Source organism: Harpia harpyja, chromosome 2, assembly GCF_026419915.1.
Source record: "Harpia harpyja isolate bHarHar1 chromosome 2, bHarHar1 primary haplotype, whole genome shotgun sequence".
In the NCBI taxonomy this organism is placed as follows: domain Eukaryota; kingdom Metazoa; phylum Chordata; class Aves; order Accipitriformes; family Accipitridae; genus Harpia; species Harpia harpyja.
This window is the reverse complement of record NC_068941.1, coordinates 65,010,647-65,036,626: the sequence shown is the minus strand read 5'-3', so window position 1 is coordinate 65,036,626 and position 25,980 is coordinate 65,010,647. Positions and strand designations below refer to the sequence as shown.

Here is a 25,980-nt window from a genome sequence, read left to right as displayed (position 1 = left end):
CCATCAAATGGTCAAATGCAATATCCTGACAATTTTAAGAAAGCTCCTTGATCCATTTGTTGTTTGTTTTTTTACAGAAGAGAATCACTGACTCATACTAACTGCTTACGGCTTTATCCAATTTTCTTTGTATTAAGAGAGGCTGATGTTCTGAGCAGTACACCACCACCACCACCACAATACCTGCCACTAGCAATATTTCCGATGATACAAACAAATCAGAAGCATCTGAAATATTCAGGGCAAGAGGATTTTTGGGGACACAAAGCTACAACTGAATACCACAGCTGAGATCACATATCCTACCTGGCTTCAATCCTGCCTAAAGGCATATACCCAAGAAACTCCAATACCTATTTGAAGCAATCCCCACAGACATCCAAGCCTACTTTCAGAATATTTCTCCCTTAAGTAAAAATGTATGGCATACACTTAAAGGATAAAGGCCTGCTGAACTCCAGCAGTGTCTCTTCATGCCCATTTCCAAAAACTCAATGTGGGGGGTTGAGGGGGGTGGGGGGAGAAACAAAGAAGCACTGAGCCTATCCACAAAACTGATGTGCAAACAAAAAAGAAGTTTTTAATAAGCTAGAATGCCAAAATTACATGAGTTAATTTGTACCATTTAGTGCACTTACACTTAACTGTTGTTTTCATAAGTTTTATTATTTTCTCATTTTAACTTACAAGAATTTTACAACATCTAAAACATATGAGGTCTCCACCTTATCTCCTTTCCCATCTTCCTCTACTCACAAAGTGCCTCTCAGATCACCTAAAGATTCAAAGTCTTTCAACAGCATTTTTTAAAGGTTCTGCTATCTATAGCCCCCAAGAAGGCCATAAATTATTTCTGGGTTTTCACTGCTGCACAGAACTCACAGGCAAATACAAGAGGCAACAGCTTCCAGCAGATGAAGGATCAACGAAGAGCTTGATTTCACAGCAGTGTACAGTATGCTGCTATGCTGCAAGCTAGTGGCAGCTATGTGATAGTGTACATGGCATAATCACATAACATAGCTGGGAACCAGTCTGGCTTGCCAAGTTTTTCTCACAGACTAAATCCTGTGGCAGTAAACTGCAGCCTTCATGCTCACTGTCTGATATTTTCCATTTTCCTAATGTCCCAAGTAGAATTTCTCATTGATTTCAGCATCCATAAAACTGATACAATAAAAATGAAATTATTCCAGGAGGCTACAAAAATAGCCTTTATATATATTCATATTATATAAATATATAAAAGTATATATTCAGTTGAGAAACAAGCCACATCTAGAAAATACTTCCATATTTAAGCAGGCTTATAGTCTTCAGCTGATTCTGCAAATGGAAGTCTAAGGAAAACTGACTTCTGAGACAGAAGACAGAAAACAAGTAGCTCCACAGCCAGTTGTGCTGACATACAAAATTCAAGTTAAAGGATTTGTTTGCTTTCCTGTCAGTACTGCAAAGAAAATCGAACTGTGCAGTTTCTGGCTCGTTCAGCCCCAGAGTAATAAATATTCTGAAAGCCAGATTCTGTCCTTATTTGCATTCTCTCGGTCGCCTCTGGTAAGGGTGCAGGAAACTAAGGCCACATCATGGCCAGGAGAGAATTTTTGCTTTGTATTTACATTGCCATGTGGATCCTACATTGCTACAGGAACTTAGGGACCACCATACCACTTCAAACCAGTGACCTGAGTGACAGCAATACACCATTTGTCAGCTCAGTACCTGAGTTTAGTGCTACTTCATGTTTAAGTCACACATAGGTATTGAGATCCCCCAGCTATGCCTCATTAGGCACTCTAATGCATCAGTTTGCTCAGTAGCATCTCACACACGGTACCTTTGGACATAGCCAAAGGTAAATCTGTCAAGGGCTGGATGCAACTGCAGACCCTGTCATATTGTTGTTTTCTTCAAATGTACCTTGCTGACCTCAGCATCTGCCCTTCCTCAAATTCAGCTAAAATTTCATTCTGATCTTTCACCACGGACAGCAACATCTTTCAACTATTGCTATCTTCACAGACAGCTTTGACCTCTCAGCAACTGTTGAATTTTCTCAGTCCTCAAAATTTACCAAAGCCTTTAATATATTGATGGATCAAGCAGCATGCTTCTGTCCCCCCTCTCCTCTTTGAGACCTAAATTTATTGACTCCTGTAAAGTTAAGTCACCCTTCATTACCTCATCTTTCATCCAAAGGTTGAAATCTCACTTCTTCAGCTAGCCCTCTAGACAGAACTAGAAGCATCCATAAGAAAGCTATCACAAGACCTTTAGTTGTTTTCATTTCCTTAATATTTTAAAGATAGGTCTGAGAGACCTACTGGGGGAAACAAAAAAATCACCAGATTTTGAACTGTATGTAGTTTTTATGCCAGGAGAAATGGTTCAGCCATTAGGAAAAAAAGAAAGCATAAAGAACAACAACATACATATAAAAACCTCAGTGTTTCCAGTGAAATAGGCAACTAGTCAGAAATCAGTCAATGGAGGGACGCATCCAGATTTTTTTTAAGTAAACTGAGACGTTTCCAGAGTTTTCAGTGTATGATTGTTTCTCAAGTAGGCACACAGAATATGGATGCACCCAGTGCAAAAGGCTCATGGTCTTCAGGACGCTCAGACCAGGCCACTGAACAGGACTGAAATTACAGAATATCACTAAAGCAGGATAGAGCAGTTCAAACTCAGGTTTGATTCTCCAGCTAACATGACAAGTGGAAATACCTAGGACAGGCATTGGGTAACACCTCAAAGTACAGATATTTCTAGCAAGAAGCAGGAAGCAGCCTCTTGTGAAAGTACAGAATAGGAACTATATGAAAAGACAGGGAACAGATGAGTATTTTGGAGTATTTAAATATTTCAGAAATTATTAGGAGCAAATAATAGCTTTTAACAGCTACACTAAAAAGATGTGAACATGGAACAGAATTTCCGAATTATAGCTTTTATTTTTACTGCAACTTCTTTAGAAGCTACCTCATATTCTAAAATAAACATTAAAAAATAGAACTTGGACATTTATGGCATACATCAATCACCATGCACTTTTCTTTCAGCAACCTCATACAATCAACTCAAACAAGTTCTCTGTGTGATGTCTTCCTACTATTCCCTTGAGAAGTCCCTGAGGCATAAGAGAAATGACCCTTTGAAATCCATAACCAAAACTTCAGTAGTTATGTTTCCAAAGCTGGGGAGCAAATGAGACAATTGTACCAACAGGAAGAGAAAACTGCTTGGACTACCACGGACCTATTCCCTGTTTTAAGACCTTTTTATTTATCTATACATATATGTGTATGACACCTAAGAAGAGGTACATTTATAAATACCTAAGGAGAGGTACATGTATATAGAAATACAACCTTACAACCTAACCCACCACATCATTTCTTTATCACAAAGATTATGGCATAAAAATGACAAGCCGCTTCCTCTAGCTGAATCTGACTTGTCCTGCAAGACTGGACAAATGAGGCAAATGAGTCATGTTTTTCTCTTGAAAAGATTTACTGCATCATGCATATGACACACGTTAAGTCTCCACTGTCCTCAGGGAGGATAGTCACAAATCAGCTGCCAATGCTCAGTTTCTACCCATACCAGTGCTATGCCAGTGGGACCCTGATTCTCTGTGGTATAATGCCTAGCTAGCAGAAAAAGAAGTTATCCATATGGACAACCTGTCCTCAGACCCTATTCAAGCTTCCATTTCACTAAGCCCAAGCCAATCTATTGTATATCCCACAGATGTGTAACATCCAGTCAGGGTAGAGCCTTCTGAGTCAGGAAAATAGGGCATCTTAAAGTATTTCTTATACCAACTCCTACTTTTAGCGTCCTGGTGACACTTCAGTGAATTTTAAGTGCCCAAGCCCAAAACTGAAATCCACAGCACTCTCTGGAAGTCCACAGACACTGCATTTCCACCCAGGTGTCTAGCTGACTAAAGCTCTTTTGATGGACATACCAGAGCTCTCACCATCTTGCCAGGTCTCAGCAAAATACCTCCTGCCAAGTTCATCTGGGAATTGTAAAATAAGCAGACTATTTGTATTAGGAATCAGGAAAGGCTGTCCAGCCAAAGATATAATAGAACAGAGGGTCCAAGTTAAGAGCAAGGATTTATAATCAATATCCACATGCGTCTATGCCTGGAGGGACAGGGCACTTCAGCTGGACACCCACCCAATTCTGCTGAGATGAACCCCTTCCCTAAGGTGTGACTACACCAGATTTCCTCTGGCCTGAAACCACATGGTGTTGCTGAGTCTCCAAAGCCTGGCAGGTGCATTAAGGCCACATCTCACACAGACTAAGAACACAATGTTCAATCTAAAACACAGCAGCCAAAGCAACTCCCAGTCAAAACCACAGAGGAGGCAGTGATCATTTTACATAGTATTGAAAGGGTTAGAGAATGCCCTCATAAATTAGGAGCCCTGGTTCAGTTTGACCCTCAGCCTCAAAGCTATGCCTCACAGCTATCAGTCACGTCCTTGATGGCTTGCTGTGAAGAAGGCTGCTGAAGCCTGCCACTGGGAAGGGAGCTGTTCCAGGCAAAGTGTAAGCAAAGGATCCTGTGAGTTGTAGCCCGGTGGCAGCACTACCTCAGGCCCTGATTCTAGAGCTACTTCTATGTTAAGTGTTTTAAAAAGACATTGGATACAACCAAGGTTTTTCAGACCAAGGGTTGGAACCCAAGAATCCGTTCTCCAAAGTGCAAGTTGCACAAGATTGAAAAGACACACTTTAACCTCCCAAGAGAGATGAGATTTCAGATACAGGCCCTCTTTGTTACATAAAAATTGGCTATAACTATTTTGAGGCTCCAGCTGTTTTCCCAAACACAGATCCCCAGTTGGGCCTAGCCTAACACAACTACTGAATCAAATACAGTTTCTCTGCTGATTGCTTCTTTCACACATACATGACCATCTGCTTATCATATCAATTTTTTGCCTTGTCACACTTTTAGACCATGCATCCCTTGGGAAGGAGCGCATTTCTATGTTTGCCTCTGCACAATATGGCCCTAAACATGATTCAGGGTTTTAGGCCTCACTAGAGTACAAGCTATTGTATTTTATGGGATTAACAATTTTAGAAGACAGGAAATATAAACTTCAGTAACTTAAAAGCCAGACAGTGATGTAAGTCTGGGAAGACCAGATGTAGGGAATAAGCTTGGCTGAAGAGGAAATGAGTGTTTTTATGCTACAAGCTGTATTTGTTTTTCCTTTGAGCAAACTGGCTAATGATTGTGAGAGTTTTACCCTTTGCTCCACTCTTCCTTTTAATCATAAAAAATAAAACAAACATTTTGTATGGTAAATAATGGGGGTAGGGAAATGTTCTGTGACCTAGTGCTGTGAGTGATGAGGAACTAGTCAGAGAGACTGCATTTCCTTTTAAGTATCTTATAAATATTTAAAATCAATTGCAAAGAGCATAACTGGGAAAAAGGACACATTCAGATCACCTCCAAGTTGTAGCCCATGTGCCCTCTAGGGTACTCTACTGCAGTAATAAAGGCCTCACAAAAAGGTCCACCTTCCCTGTGAGCTGGCCTTACATTTTCAGAGGTGTTTACAAAAAAGCCCACAGCTACCAGAGAGATTAGTCAATGAATGAAATAGTACAAGAATTACTTTAAAATAAAAAACATTGGCAGAGTGGAATAGGAATCTATGATGAGAATAAAACATGGGACTTCATATACTGACTAATACTGTCAGGAAGCCACTAGGGCTAAATGGAAGATCTGGCTGACCTTACTGGTTTAGAAAGAAGGACATTTTGAGGAGGAGCTAGCAGGACTTAACATAGCTATGCACATCATTACTTTTTTTTTTTGGAAGCTCAGCTTAAGCAATAACCAACAGTTACAACTCAAGACAAAACACCTTTTGTAAAACTGATAGCATCTACTTTTCATTACCTTCCCCTTTCGCCAGCACACCTGCAAACAACAAGTGCAGGTGTGCTCAAGCTGCATTGGCAACACTCAAGCTTCCCTGCCTTGAGACCTGCCCACCACTGCATCTTAGTTTGGTGCAAAACAGCTGCATGAAAAAGCAAGAAGGTGAAGGGGCAAGGCAGGAGCAGAAATACCATCAGGATCTCATAAAAACATAGCTAGATGCCTGGGGAGAGAGCAGCTGTAAACAAGTGGAGCAGTTTCTCATGTTGCATTTGCATCAATTCAGATGCTCCCCATTCCAGCTCAATTATTTACACTGGCATGTAACAACTGGCAGGTATTGCCATTGCCAACTATACTGGTATAGTTTCTTGGTAGTACAACTACACATATGTAAGATAGTTAGCACATATTTTTCTAATATCAGCAGAATCAGGCTAAATCTGACCTTTTCTCAGCTCTTTGAGTGAGAATATGAATGTAAGCAGATATTTCCATTACTCTGAGCATCCTGACTGCCAAAGTCGCTTCTCATCAGATTGTTGCTGGACATCATGCTGGCAGGATGCTTTTCCCCAGTGTTGAGAAATGGCACAGCACGCACCCACAATTAGAGGACATAATTGACTCCTGTGCAGCAGACACACCTCTCAGCTAGGAGACTGCACTCTCCCTTGAATGCTGTTATGAATAATCCAAAGATATAATTTGCAGTTTGTACTATTTCATGTACATAGTAATTAGTGTTGACTGCTAATGTTGTGATCCTGGGACAAAGAGCACAGTAAGTGCAAATTTTTGTCCATTGTTCTTATTGCAAATTTCCTGGATAAACACTTAATACATGCATACATTTTCAGATGACACCATGCAGATAGAGGTTAAAATCATGAAAACATTAATCCCACCGGTTATTTGGCGAGTAGGCCATAGTCTGGTGATTAGCTGATGCTGTATTGATGGTTCATCAGGCAAGCATAGTGTTTGTTATTTGGGTGTTTGATATTAAATAATTTTGCTCTGTAATCTCCTGAAAAGTGTGGGATTCAGCTAATTAGAAACAATACTGTTTAAGTGTCACTTGGTTTGCTTTTCCCCTTGCTATGACTGCTCGCATACCTTTGTCATTTAAGGATTCTGTTATTCTGCCATGTACTATATTGATGAAGCAAAAACATGTTGTGATATCAGAGCTACTTCCTCCGTAACAGAAGAACTACTCTATATCAGACTACAAAGCATCAAAATTTATGAAGCCATAACTCACCGAGTCCCATAAATTCCCAGATAACAAGCAACACATGCTTCCAAGGTATAACAAACTCCAGGTTTTGATACCTGCCCTGGTTAAAGCCACATTTCTCCCTTGAAAAAAATTACGAGTCTAAATCAGTTTCATGGCTTCATTGGGAAGAATCATAAATTATACCCCTAAGTCCCTACACACAAAATCAACCCCAAACTTCATGCCTTGAATAGCACACAGAATACATCAAATTCTTCCCTCATTGAAACAAACAGCCATTGTCTGTACACAGTGCCAGTGTGTAATATCACCCAGAAGTTTGACACTTCAGTCACGAAAACACAAGAAGAATCAGGCCACTGCCTTGAACAATGTACAATCCATGGGCTCAGTTCAGCCTGGCCAGGGAGAAAAAAAAGAGAATCATCTTCAGAAAAATACATAAATATTCTTCTCAACAACTGAAGATAGTGTAAGGATTATTTGCATTCATGCAATGATGACATTTATCTGTGAAAAACAGGGGATCCGATTTGAAAAGGAACAAGCAGAGGGTGGCAATGGGAGTCAAACATCCAAAGCTGACTGCCGTAAGTCACCACTGTAGTTAGGCTGTGGCTGAAGAAGTTTTATATGAGTTCTTGATGGGTTCCTCTGTGTCAACTTATCTTCACAGTTAGCTGTACTAGAGATGCACACAAACCGTTCAGTGGGCAAATAAGGCCTCAGTGGAGAAGAAAAATGGCTGGTAGACCTGCGCAGCTCCCCAGCTTTGTTTGTAAAGTAAATGAAAAGATGAAAAGGCTCTTTCTGGCAGACACTCTGACATTCCTTATTCCCAAATATAGAACCTGCCTCCCTCAAAACAGGAGGGTAAACCAAGCTGCACCAGGAAATGCACTTGCACAGTTCCCTTTTCTTGCAGAGCAATGCAGGCAGCAGGGACTGCAGGGTGACTCAAAGTCAATCCGCAGGTCATACTCCATCAGCAGGATGGCACAGCCAGGTATCTCACTAGGGCTGGACTGCAAGATGGCTGAAGCACAGAAATGACACTTCAGTGCTGCACTTTAAGAAAGTCTGAACAAAGAGACTGAAGTCAATTCAGCCACAGAAATACAGACAGACCAAAAGATCCCATGAGGTGGGACCTGCTTCCTATAAGGGAGCAGATTATGGTATTTCCTCAGGTTAGTTCATTTATTTTAGATGATATATGACAATTCAGTTGTTCCCTGAAGCACTTTAAAAATAAATTTCCAGACTAAGATTCAGTCAGGAAAAATGAAAGTAGACAGACTTCAGTCCAGCTTTAAGTGGATTCAATGCAGAATTAGGCACAGCCTTGTTATCAAATTGTTGCCTCCGTAACAAATACACTAAGACAAGAGTTGCCAAAGACTCTAGAGACTTGATGAAAAAGATCAGGCATTCTATGCCACTTTAATTTTCACAACTTTTTGGTTCTCACCTATATGCTAAATGTGACTGTTGCAGCCAAATTGGGCTGTAACTTTCAGGTACAGGAGTAGAACTGATCTGGAGTTATGTAGGAAAGTAATTTGTTTTCAGAAGACATTTTTCTGTCAGCTCCAAGGGTTTTGTCGGTGGTGTTAGTCTCCACAGAGCATTATAGAATCATAGAATAGTTTGGGTTGGAAGGGACCTTTAAAGGACATCTAGTCCAAACCCCCTGCAATGAGCAGGGACATCTTCCACTAGATCAGGTTGCCCAGACAATTCTGGGCCCAGGATGGTGTTTGGTTTTTTCCTCTCTCTCTCTCTTTGGAGGCCCTTTGGCCTCAGAATAGTGACTAACGTCAAGAAAAAAAAACACAGGATTTTAAGCATTTGCTTAAAATACAGACAAGTGAGACAGTTCTTACAGATGATATTCATCCAATAGTAGTGATTAGCCTGCACAGTGCTTGGCTAACAAAGTTATGTCCCTGCTGTTTCTTCCTTTACAACCTTTTCCCTGTTATCCTCTCTCTCCCTCTACCACAGGCTGGTAATTTTTTCTACTGTATGTTTACTAGTTTTCTAAATTTCTAAATATAGTTCTTCTCAGCTCTACCATCTGTCCCACAATCTTTCTGTGCCTCTTTTATATAATCTGTCATCCAGAGCAATTGTTCTTCTGCCTCTACCCCTCAGTAAAACATTGCACTTCCCTCCTCCACCCTAGACACACCTGACCCTTTCTCAGACCTTGGCACATGCTGAGGACAGCCTCTGAAATGTTCTGAGGTGTGAATGCCTACTCAGCACAGAAGGCAAACTGCACCTCCCATTTAGAGAAGCTTGCCAAGTGCTAGAGCTCTCTAAGGTTATTCCCACCCCAAATTCTTTATATTCCCTCTGTACGTATTTCTCTGCAAACGCTTTCTCTTCCCACATTTGCTTCTGTGCATATGTCTCCTAGCTGGTTCGCACTTGGCTTCTATATGAGACCTCACCAGCAAAAAAACCCACCAAGTAAATCATGTTTGTGTTAGCAGTGAGACAGCCAGGCTTAATTTTGGTGAGTGAGGGTTTCTGTCCATTGCAGAGACTAGTAGCTCAGGCCGGTAGCCTGAGAATGCAAAGGTTTCACTGAGGAGTGCAAAGCACAGCAGACTGATGGGGAAGAGACTGGTAGGGTCTAGTCTGAAAGGTGCCTCTACTGGAAAAAGTCATCAGAAAGAAGTGCTCCAGGTCTCTGGGCGATGCATCATTCAGGCTCAGCAGCCCAGATAATACATACGCAGAAAGACACTCCTTACTTTGTAATCTAGAGGGGGGAAAGGATGGAGGAGAGAGAAAAGCCAAAAACTAGCAAAACTTCATAAAGCACCAGGGTGTAGGGGAAGAAAAACCCAAACAAACAAAAAGACCAACTGGCTTAAAAAGAATGACCCAATCAAAAGTCACAAGCCAAAGTTTATCAATTTGAGACCTACTAGAAAAGCTATTTTAATATGCTCTCCCCTCAGCTTTCTGTCTCTGCTCCTGGAGGGTTTTTTAAAAATAAATATATATTAAAAAAAAATCATCAAGACAGAAGAAAAAACACACCATGAACAAAAATAAGATCGTCCGCCTTCTGTTTCTATGTAAACTTCCAAGAATATTGAGAAAGGTTGTCAAACCATTTTTATTTCTCCAAAATATTTCTCCTTCCCTTTTCATGACATTATCTTTCGTTTGCCTTTTGTTTATTCATAACACAGCTACAGTTTGAATAGACAATAGAAGCTATGTTATTACATAATTTAAAATCAGATATGTTGTTTCTCTCAAATCTGATAAACCAAAGCAGACTTCTCTTAAAGCACATGGCGGCTTGAAATGCAAGGTTACATTTTTGGAGTCAGACACTACTCTTGTTATCCTCAGCAAGGTCTCACAATTTAAGAAAAGTCCCATTTCATTCTCTTAGCAGCTGCCACCACAAAAGTATTCAACAGCCTCCCCTTTTTCAGCATTTGTTTTACTGAGGGGATTGGCGTTCTGCTCTCCTCAAGTTAAGTCTAATTACTATCTCCTTAAAAAAAAAAAAAAAATCTGTACTTAACATTTTAGTAGAGCTTTAATGCCAGGTGATGTGTTAGTGTTCAGGATTAAGTGACTGCATAATAACCAGTGACAGAAATTTACAGGTCTTCAGGAATTTCATGATTGAGAAAGAATGATGTCTAGGATTAATGGCAGTTTGATCTAAATTCTGAGAATCTAAAAGTTAAGGCCAAGCATTTTACTGCCACTTCAGACAGGCAGCCTTTTTTTTTTTTTTTGGTGTGTGGGGGGAACTAGCCCCCAAAGCATTATGCAAGCGACCATTCATCATGTCATGTTCATCTAAAATTATCTAATCAATTTAGCAGCACAGACTATCTAACAGAATAAAAGTCTTATAAAAAGGCAAAAAAATGTTGAACATAAAAGGATGCAATGTTTCTAAACTCAGTATCAGATAACGTATCAGTATCCATTGCTTGAGCTCTCTAACCACTTCTTGTTGCAAGTCTGTATGTAGCATGTGCTTGATTCAAATGGCTCCAGAGAGGAGCTTATTAATACTGCTTATCTGTTAATGGAACTATGAAAATCACAATACACGAGGTCTTTAGAGCAAAGTACCTAAACCAAGATAAGTAGGATTAAAGCATGCCTTTTCATGTTATAAAAGCAATTTGTTCCCCAGAATTATTTTCCAACTTGACTTGAAAGGTTATTATAAATATGGAAGAAAAGGGCAAGAGAAAAAAAAAAAACAGCGTTCATACAGTGACATTGTAAAACCATATTCCTATTTCAGGGATGTGAAATAATTTATAAGATAATACAACAAAGTATTTTCCATATGTAATAGTTTATTCATGCCAAAGAACTAATCAGTAGAAAAGCTTAACACAGTAGCTGTAGAGATAATTCAAACAGTAACTAAACAACACAAACAGGAAAGTGCTTCCTACGAAAACAACAGCAATTTCCATTTATAATCGCCTTCTATGATGATCACAAGCTTCTTTACAACAGAATAAAGGACAGCAATTAGCACTTCCCAACAGTTAAAACCTACGAGCAAGATTGTGTGCTTTAAAAATCACAAAAAGTTATAAATAAAAGCACTGAGTAGGAAATTTGTCAGATAAAAGTTTAAACAGAAGCAGCCTGACCTGAAGTGCCCACACCCAGCTACAAGCAGTATCTGTTCTCAGAACTGGTCTACATAAAAACCGGGACTGGTTTCACCAAACTGATAAACTTTAAAGTGAAGCCAAAGGCTGTGTGGGCATTTCAGTGGGCTCACGTGGCAACTGACAGCAATTGAAGTTATCATGATTTAGCAGAGCTGAAATAATATTTGCATACTCTTAGCCCATGGCAAGCATGAGGGATGGTAAGAGTCTGTACAGAAAGAGGCTTAACATAAGCCAAGTTACATTGCCTTTCCCATGAACAGAGATCACATGGTGACTTATCTATCACATGGTAACCTGCCAACCACTGAGACTTGAAGGTTGAGTCTATCAACAGCTGGACAACTTTATGCAGTTTTTAATCTTTCAGGTTATAAGCAGGTTTAAGCTAAAACTAAAGATGTCAGTCAAACCAAAACAAGTGCCCACATAGGGCATAGCTCAACTGAATTAGCTTCAAATCAATCTTAATCTAAAGAAGAGCTATAGCTAACTCATCTTTTAAGATGATCAAAGCAAATTGTATTAAGAATGCGTCTTTGGCTGGAAAAGATGGCTACACCAGCCAGCTCAGATAAATCCCATATCTAGTCAAACCTCTCCAACCACCTTTGTACTGCAGAGCAACTGCACATAAGGAGGGTCAGTACACATAACCACCTCACCAGTTATCGCACCCTCTTCAGATGAAAAACCCCATATCAGAATTCCTGCTGTGACGTTGTTGAGGGGTGGGGGATGACAACACACAGCACAAGATCAGCAGAGATGTGGAAGAGAGAGTGCATTTAAAGAAGAGAGAGAAGCAGCACCAAGACAGAGGCAGGAAAGCAGCTGGCTTACAAGCCATCCCAACAGGCATTGAGCTACAGCAAGCTGGCTACTCCCGAAAGAAGTTCCTCTTCTGGAATAGTTCACATGCAGACAAAGACAAAAAGCATAGGAAGGAGCAGCTATACCCTAGGTAAAACCAGCTGCTGAATGACTGTAGGACCTTAGAGACTCCAGGAATGAGGGGCTAGTCATCAGGCATTTTGTTCAGTGCTAACACCAGAGGAAGTCAGATTTTAGAGGAAAAAAAGTGAGACAATAAGCCCATACAACAGAGAGTTTTGATTGTAATTTCTGCTAGCATAATCACTGGTGTGCAGTTCAGGCCATGCCTGGTAAGAATAAATCAATACTACCTTCCTTTGGTGTTTTGTGAATAAATCACTCTAGAAAATACCCTGACCTTGCATCATCAATTTCTTTTTATGGGAACTGAGCTGCTGTCCTTAGGCAATGGCAAAAGTGTGTGAGGTTGTAGAACATCTCAAGAGAAAAAGCAGGAGCGTGAATAACAATGGACAAAACTTTATCAACTTGTCCTGACTTGATTAACTTGAAATAAGATAGCCCCAATCTATAAAGAATAATGTTTTTTCTAAGATTTTGGGATGTTCAAATCTGTATCTTCACTTTAGATTCAGAACATAAAAGTTCAAGGGTCGAAATTAGCAAATGATTTCTTCCCATAATAAAAGACTTTGGCATATGAACCATGTAACAGATAGCTCTTAGCATCTCACTGGGTCAGGCAGTGACACACATACACAAAAAGCTTGCAATATACAGAGACATAGCAAACCGCAAACACTCTGCTAGTTCTAGTTCAAGTCTGAAGAATTTACCATAGTAAAATGCAGGTGCAACACACTGCATATAGTAAAGTGCCAATCCCAGCAATATGTCTGTGTCTAACTAAGAGATGGTTCCACAAAAATGTCACCTCAGTGCTCTGTAGCTGTCACAGAGCCAAGTGAGTGAGGACAGGAGTTATTAGGAAAGAGTAAATCTGTGGTTCCCCACACCTTGAGAACTCTGCATTTGTGGATCCCACACCTCACCAAAGAAGGATGTTGAAATGCAAAAGACCCAGAGAACCACCATAAGGACAATCTATAGGCATGAAACACTGTCAGTATGGTTAACATGAAAAAGATGAGGATTCTTCAGACTGCATATCAAAACTGAAGGGGCAGTACAGGACCTGTACTATAGTGACAATAGGACATGATGCTCACCATCTGTTCTAATACAAGAACTAGAAGGCATCAAATACTGCTAAGGTTCAAGTCAAACAAAAGCAGGCGCTTCTTTACACAGGCAAGGCTGGATTGTGAAACTCCCAAGTAAAGGATGCTGTAGGTGCTAGCACTTTATTGGAGTTCAGAAAACAAGGGGATAAATTCATGGAGGAGTCCATCGATAGCTACCACATTAAAACAAAAAACCAAAACCACCACCAGACACTGCTCTGACTTAGGAGTCTCCAAGTCATAAAAATGCTTAGGAAAATATTCTGGGAGAACACCACTACCTAAGAACTGTTAAATTCTTCCCCAGATTTTTCCCCAACTAAAGGCCACTGTCAATGCAAGATAGCAGCCTAAGACGACCTTGAACTGTACTGTATCCTTTCTTGTGCAGGCATCTTTCTTTTTAGCTAACAAAACCCTTCTAAACATGAGCATAATTTTCAATGCAATTGCCCATCCATTAATTTCATAATGCTTCACTCACTTCCCCTCTCCCGTGCCTTCCCTCTCTCTCTTTTCAGATTAAAGAAAATCCAGATGGGGTGCAGGTGCTGCAAAATGATACAAAGGTACAACAGAACAAGAGTTGCTTAGAGTGAATAAAAGGAATGCATTAAAACATGTGTCTGTGCTCCCCTACACCTGTTGCTTAAATTAAGCCTATTTACAAGGTTGGAGTTTTCCCGAAGTTTACAGTATCTTTAAAGTCATACCAGAGCACAGGCATACTGATTTCCTGTGAATGTCCTTTTGATTTACTGTAATTGAGCTCCAATTCTGTAATTCCTATCCCACAGAAAAATTGTGTGGCATTGAAAACTCATCTTTAGCAAAGCTTTTTCTCATTTAGGTATCACGCATGACCTTCCCTCAATTCAGTAGAATGAGGAGCACAGATTTTGTCAGATCCTCCCTCTCTCCTAAGCAATGAAAATGAACTACAGATCCTTGCTTCCATCACAGCTTTTAAATGTAGTTAGTTGTGGGAACAATTCCCACATTAAAAGTCACCCTGGAGAGGAAGACTAGCTAGTTTTAGGAAGACAACACTTCAGCCCCACTTGACGGTTACTCCTTCCCTTGGCCGCATCTCTAGAACAGGTAAGGAAGTGGGAAAGAAAACAGGTGCTATGAGAGAAAGAGTGGAGATAAAGAAAAGAGAGAGGCTCTGGAACAAGTAAATCAAGGAAAATATGGAGTGAGAAGAAAAAAATTAAGTAAGAAAGGAAAAAGGAGGGGACAAATATAAAAAAGGGACAAAAATTTAAAAATGACAAAAAGACTTGAAAGAAAGAACACCAGGGAAAAAAAGGGAGATACTTTGTCAACTACATGAGGGCATATTAATTAACAATATATGTGATGACTACTCATTGGCTAATCAACACCCCAGAAAAAATAAAGCTGGAAACATGCAACAACCAGCACAAGGTTCTCTGACATCCTCCTTATGCTCCTGGTGAGTCTCACTACAAGGACTAGTTACGATCAGTCTGGGACACAGCAGCCTACAGTACAGCACAGCATTTCCATTCAGTTTAGTTCTTTCTCAGGACCCCAGGTAAAGTTTAGTGACACCAGTTCCTCAAGATCTCCAGCTTAAAAATGAAACTTAATCCTTTTTTCTGATTATATTAACAGCATAATTAACATTTCCTCTACAAAATTTCCTTACTCCAGCTATATTTTTGATCCAGAAGAAGTACAATCACCTGGATGCATTCATGAAGTAAACAGCTATGAACACAATGAGCAAGGCAGCAATAAATACAAATTCAAAGAGAATAGTGAAATTCAAGAACATAAAAATGAACTCCAGAAGGATGAGCTAAACAGAACAGAAAATAAAAATCAGGTAAATAGCGCAAAAGAAACTCTCTGGAACCACGGAGGCAGTGATTTTCAAGAGGATGGCCTTGTGAAGCATGTTGCAAAGCTTGATGTTGCAGCCAATGGTGGCAACTCCTGTACTGGAGTGCACTCCACGCTCAATCCCAACACAAACCCAGTGAAAGAAGACAGTGAACAGGGAACCTCCAGCCAGTCAGACGCTTCTTCAGCCAGCAACAGAGACTTTCACACCAATTCAAATAGGTCTGGCCAAGAACTTGACCAGAGGAAGGCAGCCTGCAATGAGCCGAACAGTATTCAAGATGAGAACTCCCGATCTGCAGAAGACAGCATCTTTCTCAAAGAAAGTGCAATACTGGAGAAACAAAACAATGCCATACAGCTGCCAGATATTGATTATCCCCAAAATGGCAATCAAACCAGGAACTATGTTGAAAAAGATAGCTTTTCAGTCAATTGTGCACATTCAGATCAAAACACTGGGCCTTCGGCCATACAGGACCAGGACCCTTGCGTAACCCCACCTTCACCTATGAAGGAGAGCAGTATTGAACCATTTAAAACTGACTCTGCATGTTTGAGTGAGGACATTACTGGTTGTATCACTGCTGTGGCTGTTACCAAAGTAGCACAGGCACCCACACACCCCAACCATAAAGACATCAATGGAGAAATTGAGGAGGAAGATGCAGAAGTTGCAGCAGCTCTGGCTGCACTGGAAGCTGCAACTGCAGGGGAAGACCTGGAAGATGACGACGAGTACTGATGAAGGTTTCTTTCTAATACACTGGGTAAGATCCAGATTTTGTTTCTGGATCTATATAAACACATGTACAGCACATGTGGACAGCTGTTATGAACAGCATATATAAAAGGAGTTGGGACTAAACCTCTGTCCCTTCAGCTGTTTTATACAGCCTTTTAATTTCTACTGCCTGAGCTACAGAAGTGCTCCCCTGGCTAACGGTAATACTAACACTCTTCTGTATGGGGCCAGCTAGGAGGACAAAGCATCATTTCTTCCACACAGGATATTCTGCTGTATACCCACCTCACCTGGACTCATGCAAATGTTTCCTTTGGTTTTAACCCTCAAGAGGGTCTGCACACACTGCATGTTCCAGGTTCAGAAAACTTCCATTATTTAAAACAGAACTACAGAAGCCATGGAGTTAGAAACCACAGATTTTTATCATGTTAGCACAAAAAAAAAAAAAACCCTGACCCAAAGTTCTATGATCTAATGAAGTATGAAATAGGGAAGGCAGCTTGGCTTGCACTTCACTGTGGTTATGGTTCCACTCTGGATTAAGCCTAAATCTGTGCATGTGCAGCTGGTGATAACCTCATCTCTTCCCTTATACCTCCCCTGGACTTTGTTTGATACCCCAAGTGACCTGCTTCAGTTCATTAGAACAGCAGAAGCCTAGCCAAATCCAAGAAAGTGGGTAACTTTGTTGGTTTAATGAGCTGAAGTAGCTCACATAAGAATTGCACACCATCGGAGGTGCTGGAGAGGGATCAAAACTCAGTCCTACCAGTTTGTATAGATTAAAACTGTTGTAAAACTGCAGCCTGAGACCTCTCAGCTCTGCTAAATTTTCAGGCACACATCACTTGCCTTAACAATACAGGTTGTGTCTCATAAACATCCCCAGCAAGATGTTTTGTTTATATACAAACAGGCAGAGCCAATGTGGACCTCGCCCCTGGCTCTGGTGCAGTCCTTAAACTTAGAGCAGGAAAGGGATCGAGCTTCAAAGTTAAACAGAAGACTTGAAAATATCAGCTGCATTCCTGGAGCGTTTACCCTTCCTCTGATCTTCAGACTAGCATGTTAACCTTTCTTGGGAAAAAAAAAAAGGAGGTAGAGACCAACTTTGTGCTGCCAGTTCATCAAAAGTTGGATCTTAATGGCTGAAACAAAAAGTGCTTGACATTTTATACTGAAGTTTTGTGGTTTCACAGTTTCTGTTATAAACTCTTAATAAATTTTTTTTTTAATCATATAAAAAAATAATCTGGTGGCTTTTTGTTCTTTATGCATTTTCTGATGATATAAGTTACATAAAAACTACTATATGATATATCTGTCATCAGATACGTGAAAAGCACCAACTATGTATTTGCCAACACCATATGCTGAATCCTAGTCTAACCCCTAATATATGTAAGGACCACAATATTAGGACGTGGGTTTTCAGTAATGTGTAGATATTTAAATGCAGATTCCCTCTTTTCCTCCAAATACTGCAAGACCAAATCAAGATTTCAATTTCTCAAAACATTACTGATACCCCTAGGATCAATTTAAAAAACCTAAAGTCTCAGCTTCACAAGAACTATATTCAGCTACAGATGAAAGTCACTACATTGTATCTTAAAAAAAAAACTTTATATGTTTTTAAAGTATTGTAGTACTGTTGATTTCTCTACCACTTTCCTACTTTACTAGGCCCTTCTAAGCATTTTCATAAGTGCATACAAGTTTTATGTGCACACGTGTGTATCAAAGATTACTGAATACTAAATGACAGTGAAAGACTACTTGCACATTGCATATTACTAGTTATTGTTACAACAGGACATAGCATGTATCTGCTTTTATATCATGAGGGCATCACCGGGCCTGACCATCCCTACCCCCCTCCCAGTCCTCCTCCTGCCTGCCCAGGGCCCAGGACCCCACGTCAGCTCCCCAGGGGCATCAGACCCTGCCCCAGCTTCCCACAGCCCTGCCCAGCCTGGCCATGCACCCCACCAAGCTGGGCCTAACTGCAAGCTGACAGCCTGGCCCAGCCTCAGCCTGGCCCCACCAGAGATGCCTGCTGCCGGGGTTGCCCTGGTAGCCCCAGCCTGCCACGCTCCCTGGCTGGGGCAGTGGGACAGGCCCTGGCTGTGAGGTCCAGCCCCGCTGTCCCCAGGAGAGCCTCCACTGCTCCCCACATCCTAGCCCCAGGGAGCCAGCAGCCCCTGGGGCACATGACATGAACCATGAAAACTTATTTAAGTAAAAAAAATATGTTAGAGAAAGAAATGCAAACACACGCCCCAGGAAACTTATCCGATTTTTCAATATCCACTTGATTAGATTTTTCTAACCTGAACTTCAAGTACAAATCACGGCAAGTTTTCATCTTGCTCCCCAAGAATTAAAACACACCAGAGAAGAGCGCCTGTTCAAACCCAGCCAGTGCCCTGAACACTCCAAACCAGGCGTCTCTTGTACAGGCAACTGCTCACAGTTGTGGATCACCAGAATTCAATCCTCTGCAAGAGATCAGCTGGGCTGATCACATTTCTTGCAGCCCAAGTTTTCATTGTCTTAAATAGAAGAAAGGCAAAAAACAGTGTAAAGCAAGTATATTCACTGCGTCAGAAATAACCAGTCAATGCTTCTCTTAACCAAAAAAGTCAGGCACATGCATACCTCAAATCTGCAAATACCTATGACGTATTTTTAAATTTTTATTCTTAGGTACAATTTTAACTCTGTTAACATGGTTTAATCCAATTTCACAACAGAACTTTAATAAACAGACTTACTCCCCCACTCCCCACCTCTTCCTCCTTTAGTCAGAGAAAAGCAATATTCCCTTCTACAACTTAATTCAGAGAACAGGATTCTCTCAATGAAGCAGGAAAGACAATAGCTGTCATGATTTTGTTTTTAACCCAATTATTGAAGTACAGATCCCAAGCAGTTATCTCTCAAACACCATGAATAAAACTATGGAGGTTACACCATTCCCTGCTCTGAATCTTGATTGAAATTATTATAGATTAAACAGGACTTAACAGGTTTTTGCTGTACTTCATAATTCAATTACTGTACATTACCAACTGAAAAACATTTTATTCTCTAGTGAAACAGAAAAAAACCCAAGTCTTTAAGGAAATAGAGCATCCTAATATTATGTCACATTGCAGATGCCTTAAGTACTGCACCAACCCCACAATAAAACCATGTCACATGAAGACTGCAGTTTAATTTGTTTGCTCATTGAGCTCCCTTCTATTTACCCTGAGCTAGAGATTAGCTTGATTTTTATGAGGGTGCAGAAGCAGAAAGAAGCAAGGCAATAACCATTCACCTTAACCTCAAGAACAGTCAGATTTTCAGTAACCTGTGATCACACATGCTATCCGCTGCTCTTAACACTTGGAGCTGTACCAAATGATAGCAAGTAACTTACCTAGGCTTAAGCAAAAGGAAAAAAAGGTAAGTGACACAGGCAAAATGACTACAGAGCAAAATGAATATATGAATGAGATTAAAATACTGGTTTTGAGGACAAACTGTAGGGATCTGGCCAAGAATTAATAACCTAGGTTGTTTCCATCTCATGTCTAAAGGTTGGTACCTAAATAAAGCTTTACTTTCCTTTAGTTCTCATTTGAGAACCTTTTCCAGAAACAAGATGGCATCAAATGAACTTAGGGACATTCCTCAGATTAGTTTTTGCAAAGAATCCAGAAAAAAAATAAAGATCCATGCAAATTTCCATATTTCCAATACAAGAGGTGTTATATGAAGGGTCTTTGCTGTGGCCAGAAGTAGTGTAAGTTTCTCCAGAATCCATCTCCAGAACCAAGGAAATCCTACAGATTTTTAACCCTACAAATTTCAGTTTGGTAGATAAAAGTAACACAGGGGTTAATATAACAAGTATATAGCATACTTTCCCAGAACAATGCCGCTGTCTGATTTTAGTTAATTTTTAATCATTAATCTCCTGTTTATGCAGATTTGCATACAAAACTCATCCAGTTAGCATCTGCAAAAAAGAAGTGTACTAAAGATCCAACATTAATCAAAATCAAGACAAATTATCAACAGCCCTACAAAATACTACACATACTCCACCCCGGCTGGGAATTACTTTTCCACTCATGCATGAGTGTTAATTACCAGCCGACACGCACCGCTATTGTTTTGACATACGCCACACAGATCCTGTTCTCCCTCATCGCTTTGATTAAAAATTTGGCTTCGGGAGAAGGTTACGTCGTTCCTTTTAATAACTGCAGCAGCTACCTCCAGGCCGCCAGCGGGTCGCAGGGCAGGAGCGGGGCCGAGCCCCCGGGCCCGGCTGCTGCTGCTGCCGCCTCCGCCCCTACCTCCCCCTTTGCCCTCCTCCTGGGGCACAGGAGAGCTGGCCACTCACTGCCGGGGCGGCAAAATGCTATCGCAGAGAAGCGGTGAGGCACCTCAGATCTCCGATTAAATGGGGGCTTTTTAAATTTGTTTGTTTGTTTTTTATTTTTGTTACACTGACACACTCCAAAAGGTTTTTGAATGATCAACCATAAAAGCTTCAATAGCTCCCTCTGCTGCCAGCAAATATCTTATTTCAGCTGCTCTATGCAAAAACCCACTCGCAGCTGACAGAAAACTTCACATTCCCGTCTCTCTCTACATATACGTGTGTGTGTATGTGTATACACACAGAGGTACGTAGAATCCTTGAAAAATAAGATCTGGGAAACACTGTGGGTATTCTAATTTTACACTCTCCTAAGATTGCTGCTTTTAAAGGATAATTACTTTGTGAATCAAAATACTGAAGGCCAGTAGTTAAATACTCACTATTTTCATATGATAATTTCAAAATACTACCTTATTCAATGCAAAAATCACACCATGTTACCTGGGTATCTAGCTGGATCTATAGTGACACCCATGGAGCAACGGCTATTTTTTTAGGACAGTGAAGAGTTTGTCTCAAACTGCTGCTGCCCCTACTAACACTACTGTGTTTTTCAGTCTTCCATCTTCTCAAGTGCTTCACACTCCTGTTGCTGCCTCCTCTCCGTACCTGCCCCTCTGCTATCAGTGCCAGCTAGCTTTGTTAGTTGTTCTGCTGTTGCTGTTTTGGAACAGCATAACAGCTGTTTTGCTGCATGCTGACAGCTATCAAAAGTTTACTGAAGCAAATGCTCTCTATTCCCCATGACCACCATTTCAAGACCATCAACACAACCACGCAGTACAAGCACAAGTGCCTCCCGCCTACCACCGCTGCACACTTAACAACTCTGCAGCCCAGAAGAAACAAGACTGGGATGACTAACTGAAAACAGGCAAGGAAACAACAGCTAACAAGGGAAGAAGGGGGGGGGGGGGATCAGAAGGTTTACAGATATGAAAGTGAGGGGTTACACTGACAGAAAAACACATTTGCCAATATATCCTCCTTTGTACAAGACAGCGCCGCTGCAGCTAAACTTGATGCCATTGCATCTCTACAGCACTAGGGGCTGCACAGACAATTTAAGAGGCATTTCAGTTAAGATACAAGAGGCCTACTCTGCAAAGAATTTATTTACGCAGACCAAGACAAAGCAAGCCTGACTGCATGTCCAGAAACAGACGGCCAAGCACCACCCACATAACAGGCTCTGGACTAAGGCCCACCCATGTCACAGGTGACTTGGTATCTCCTTACCTAAACTTACTAGCAAAATATAGCCCCAACCCACTCATCCAGCCCAGTCACAGAAAATTCAGAGGTCACTCACTCTAACAGCACAGACAGCTTTCAGACCTTGACAGTATGTCTCTTCACAGGCTTCCGCCATCTTGATGCTTCCAGCGCTACGGGCCTGGCATGTCTCCTACCTTCTTTTCTCTGACAGAGGAACCGACTCCTACTCTCCCAAACTGCTCTGCTTCCTTTTCCTCATGGTGCTCCAGCCTTATATATCCTTTTATTAGTTTTTGCCTCACCAGATGATCTTAACCCGCCAGGAAATGCAGCTCTGAGGCTGACTGGCTGCCTTGCAGTTCTGTGCAGTGATGGTTCAAAAATCAGCCAGCCCTGCCACAGGTAGTGCAGAGGGAAGAAATGGTGCCTCGAAAGCAAGAGGTATAATCAAATTATGGCAAGAGTAAACAGACCAGCAGCACCTTATTGCATGCCCCTTAAAACTAGAGAGGAAAAAAATTTTTAAAAAATAAACAAGGATACAGAAAACATGAGAGAAATGGAAATTACATCCAGCATCTGCCAGTACTTCGGCCTAACTGCACACTTCCCTCAATCAAAATTCTGAAATACAGGACTTCACAAAACACTGAGAAAAAAATTAAATCTAAATCCACCTTTATCTGGCCAAGTCTTACACATTGTTCATTAATATTAGATAGCCAAGGCTTAACCACTCTGTTTTCTTGTTTATTCATTAGCAGTAGTATTACGCACTTAGCAGGAAAAAGGAAAGAACAGGCCTGACGTGCACAGAACCCCAAGTTTAACAGATACAAATTGATTCGCACTTCAAACTACATCTGGGGCACAGGTGGGAAACTTAATTCCTTAGAAGAGACAGTCTCATGTTCCAACCCAGTAGGCACTTTCAGCATTACCAAACCAGAACAGACTATATGTCCTCCTCTCATCAAGAGATAAATAATCTCATAAAGAGGCACTTCTTAACCCACATCACTTCGTGTTAGTATGCAATAAGTACAAGCTCAATTAATTTGTAGGAAAAAAAAACCCCAAAACCCAAACGTATCTGACATGCTTTTCTCCTGTATTTTCCCATCATGCTTTCAGTGCCCATCTCACCGCTTCTGTGTCTTTCAGTTTGGCTCTGCTACACAGCACCACAAGCAGCCACATCTCTGCAGCAGGCTCAAGAGAGACCCTGCTTCGAGCTGTACACACACACACTTCAGGAATACTGGAGCCTGGGTTCATTTCTACACAAAGTGCATAGATGCAACATCTATCCACAGACTTGAAGTACACAGAATAACACTTGTGCTTTAGCTTTTTTTTTTTTTTTTTAACTAGACCAGCTGGCTGAAATAACGCTCTTTCCACAAGTGACACACAAAACACTTATGAGTACAGGGATCATATAAGGTGCCAATTTTGTCAAGATTTCTGTACCTGTGATAAATAGGGAGACAGTTCAGAAAGAAAATGGCAATGAGCTACCAAGTACACTATGGCATGCTTTTCAACTCAGGTTGTTTATAGAGATTCAGAAATAAGAAAGATAAATGCTTTAATCCTTACCATGTTTCAAAAATAGATTGCACATGTGCTCTCTGCTCTTTACAAGTAAAATCAGGTTTTATTAGAGGTAGAAGTAGCTCCCTCATCCATTTTGCTACAGCAGCATGAAATAGGATCCTGAATTTTGGCATAGTGCTCTACTAAAAAAATAAAGTGTCTGTATTGGGGAAAAATAACAGAAGTAAAAGAAAAAAATCTTCACATTTCTCTTGAAGACTTCTCTACATCAGTCCAGTTATAATAGAATTTCTCAAACTTTAATACAGCAATCCTCTTGTATTTCAATATATGCACATATTATCTAATAAAAACTGTATTACACAAAATTACAATCTTCTATCCTTATCTTTTCTGGCATCAAAGTTTGTTGATATGGTTATATTTGCATTCAGTTTTAACTTCAATATAACCTGAAATTGTTACTGAAAGCATTAGAAACTCAAGGAAAAGGGAGCAGGGGGAAAACATGCTAAGGGAACAAGTAGTAGTATAATATATTACTCTCAGGTTTTGTTATGTAGAAGACAAAAGGAACACAAAAAAAAAAATCCCTGAAAATGAGAATCACAAAGCATGTTCAATTTCCAGAAGCCTCACCACAATCAGCAATGTCTTGATTTTCTTTGAAAATTAAGGCCTAGATTTTTTTTTTATTACGAATATAAACCACAGCTGTATATAAACGAAATTCAAATACAGACCTCAGAACAGACCTTGTGTGATACAGCTAGGAACACTGAAATAAGGAACAAAAAAAATTCAAACAGGACAGTACACTGATAATTACAACACAGCTAGCCACAACAACTTGCTTTGAGCCTCCTCCACACTATTAATACAGCAAAATCCATTTTTAATGCCATTTACAGATCATAGTAATCTGTGAGAACGTATTGCAACAAATTAAGCATTGTAGTATCACAGAGGAACACAAGCTGAGAGGAAGCAACTGCATAGAGCTTCCTGTCATTTGTTATTTTTTGTTCCATACCTCATGAAAGAAATTGAGAATAAAGATAATGTTTATTTTTTAAAAGCTCAATGCCAAATATAATAAAAAGTTAAAAGTCTTGATACTTTAAAGGTAAAAGGTCTTTAATCTAACCAGATACCAGCTTGGATTAAAGCATAGATTTTCTTCTTTCCCATATAAAAATATGGAACTAGGAGTAGTATTTGCAATTGTCCTTTCTCAAGAAAATAAAACTGCTCTGAAGTACATCACACAAGAACCTAACCTTCTCACTACCTCCATAAAAACTTAAGATGCAAAGAGATTGCATTATACATTAAGACTGTGTAAAGGTTAAATTTCACGTAATGGACACAGGCTTAAGAAAGTCACAAACAAGCTTAAGAATCAATATTTTTTATTTACTGCTTGGTAGTACAAAAGTTTTATATAAACTATTTTGTTAAAAATACATCTGATATGCAAATTTAAGAAAGGCAAACTAACATGGCAATATCCATACCCCTACAAAACAGCAGAGTGTAGTGTTAAATGCAATGAAACAGGCAGTTTCTAAATCCTCTTATTGAAGTAGCAATGCACAAATTAAATTCTTGCACATATCAGGTCTTATAATACCTTACGTAAGTATTTTATACAGGTAAACAATGTTTTACATATCCAACACATTTTCATTTCTTTTATTCTACATATTTCCAATGGAATCAAAATAGAAACTATTTTTAAATTAAGTAAAAAAATACATATTTCTGTTTAAAACTGTTTTCCATACTTTTGGCAAATTTACTTGCAGTACTATGTATCAAAACACCGTAATATCAAAATATGCCCCCACCACCCACCTTTTTTTTTTTTTTTTTAAGCTTTCAGGATAGTCTATAACTGTGTATCTCCTTTCTGAAAATTACTTGAAACTGCTTGGTTTTGCCCAATACTCCCTTTTTCCAGTAACGTTTTATACCCATAGCTCTCGGTCTCTTGGAAACTGAAAGCTAACTACTATAAGCAATACTAAATAAATTCTTCTAGAAACATTAGCTCTTCATACAAATAATCAAAGCTTGAAGAAGAAAAAATTCAAGAATATTAAGTGTATGCCTGTAAGGTCAGCTTGGTGTTTATGTTATACTTAAATATTGAAGAGATTAAAGAGGTTTAAGTTAATGGGAACAGGCATGCTAAACA

General features: G+C 40.1%; 1 protein-coding gene across 4 annotated transcripts in view; it reads left to right on the top strand.

Annotated features, from left to right (window-relative positions):
* Window positions 1-17,786, top strand: part of C2H4orf19 (chromosome 2 C4orf19 homolog) — a 43,447-nt gene extending 25,661 nt beyond the window's left edge. For 3 of the 4 annotated variants that reach the window (XM_052780278.1, XM_052780280.1, XM_052780277.1), the window contains 2 exons: window positions 14,463-14,510; window positions 15,622-17,786. In XM_052780278.1, the coding sequence (XP_052636238.1) occupies window positions 14,479-14,510; window positions 15,622-16,558 (969 nt within the window). In that variant the 5' untranslated portion in view covers window positions 14,463-14,478 and the 3' untranslated portion in view covers window positions 16,559-17,786. The remainder of the gene's footprint in view (window positions 1-14,462; window positions 14,511-15,621) is intronic. The other variant, XR_008234150.1, reaches the window with a different exon arrangement.
* Window positions 17,787-25,980: the final 8,194 nt, after the last annotated feature.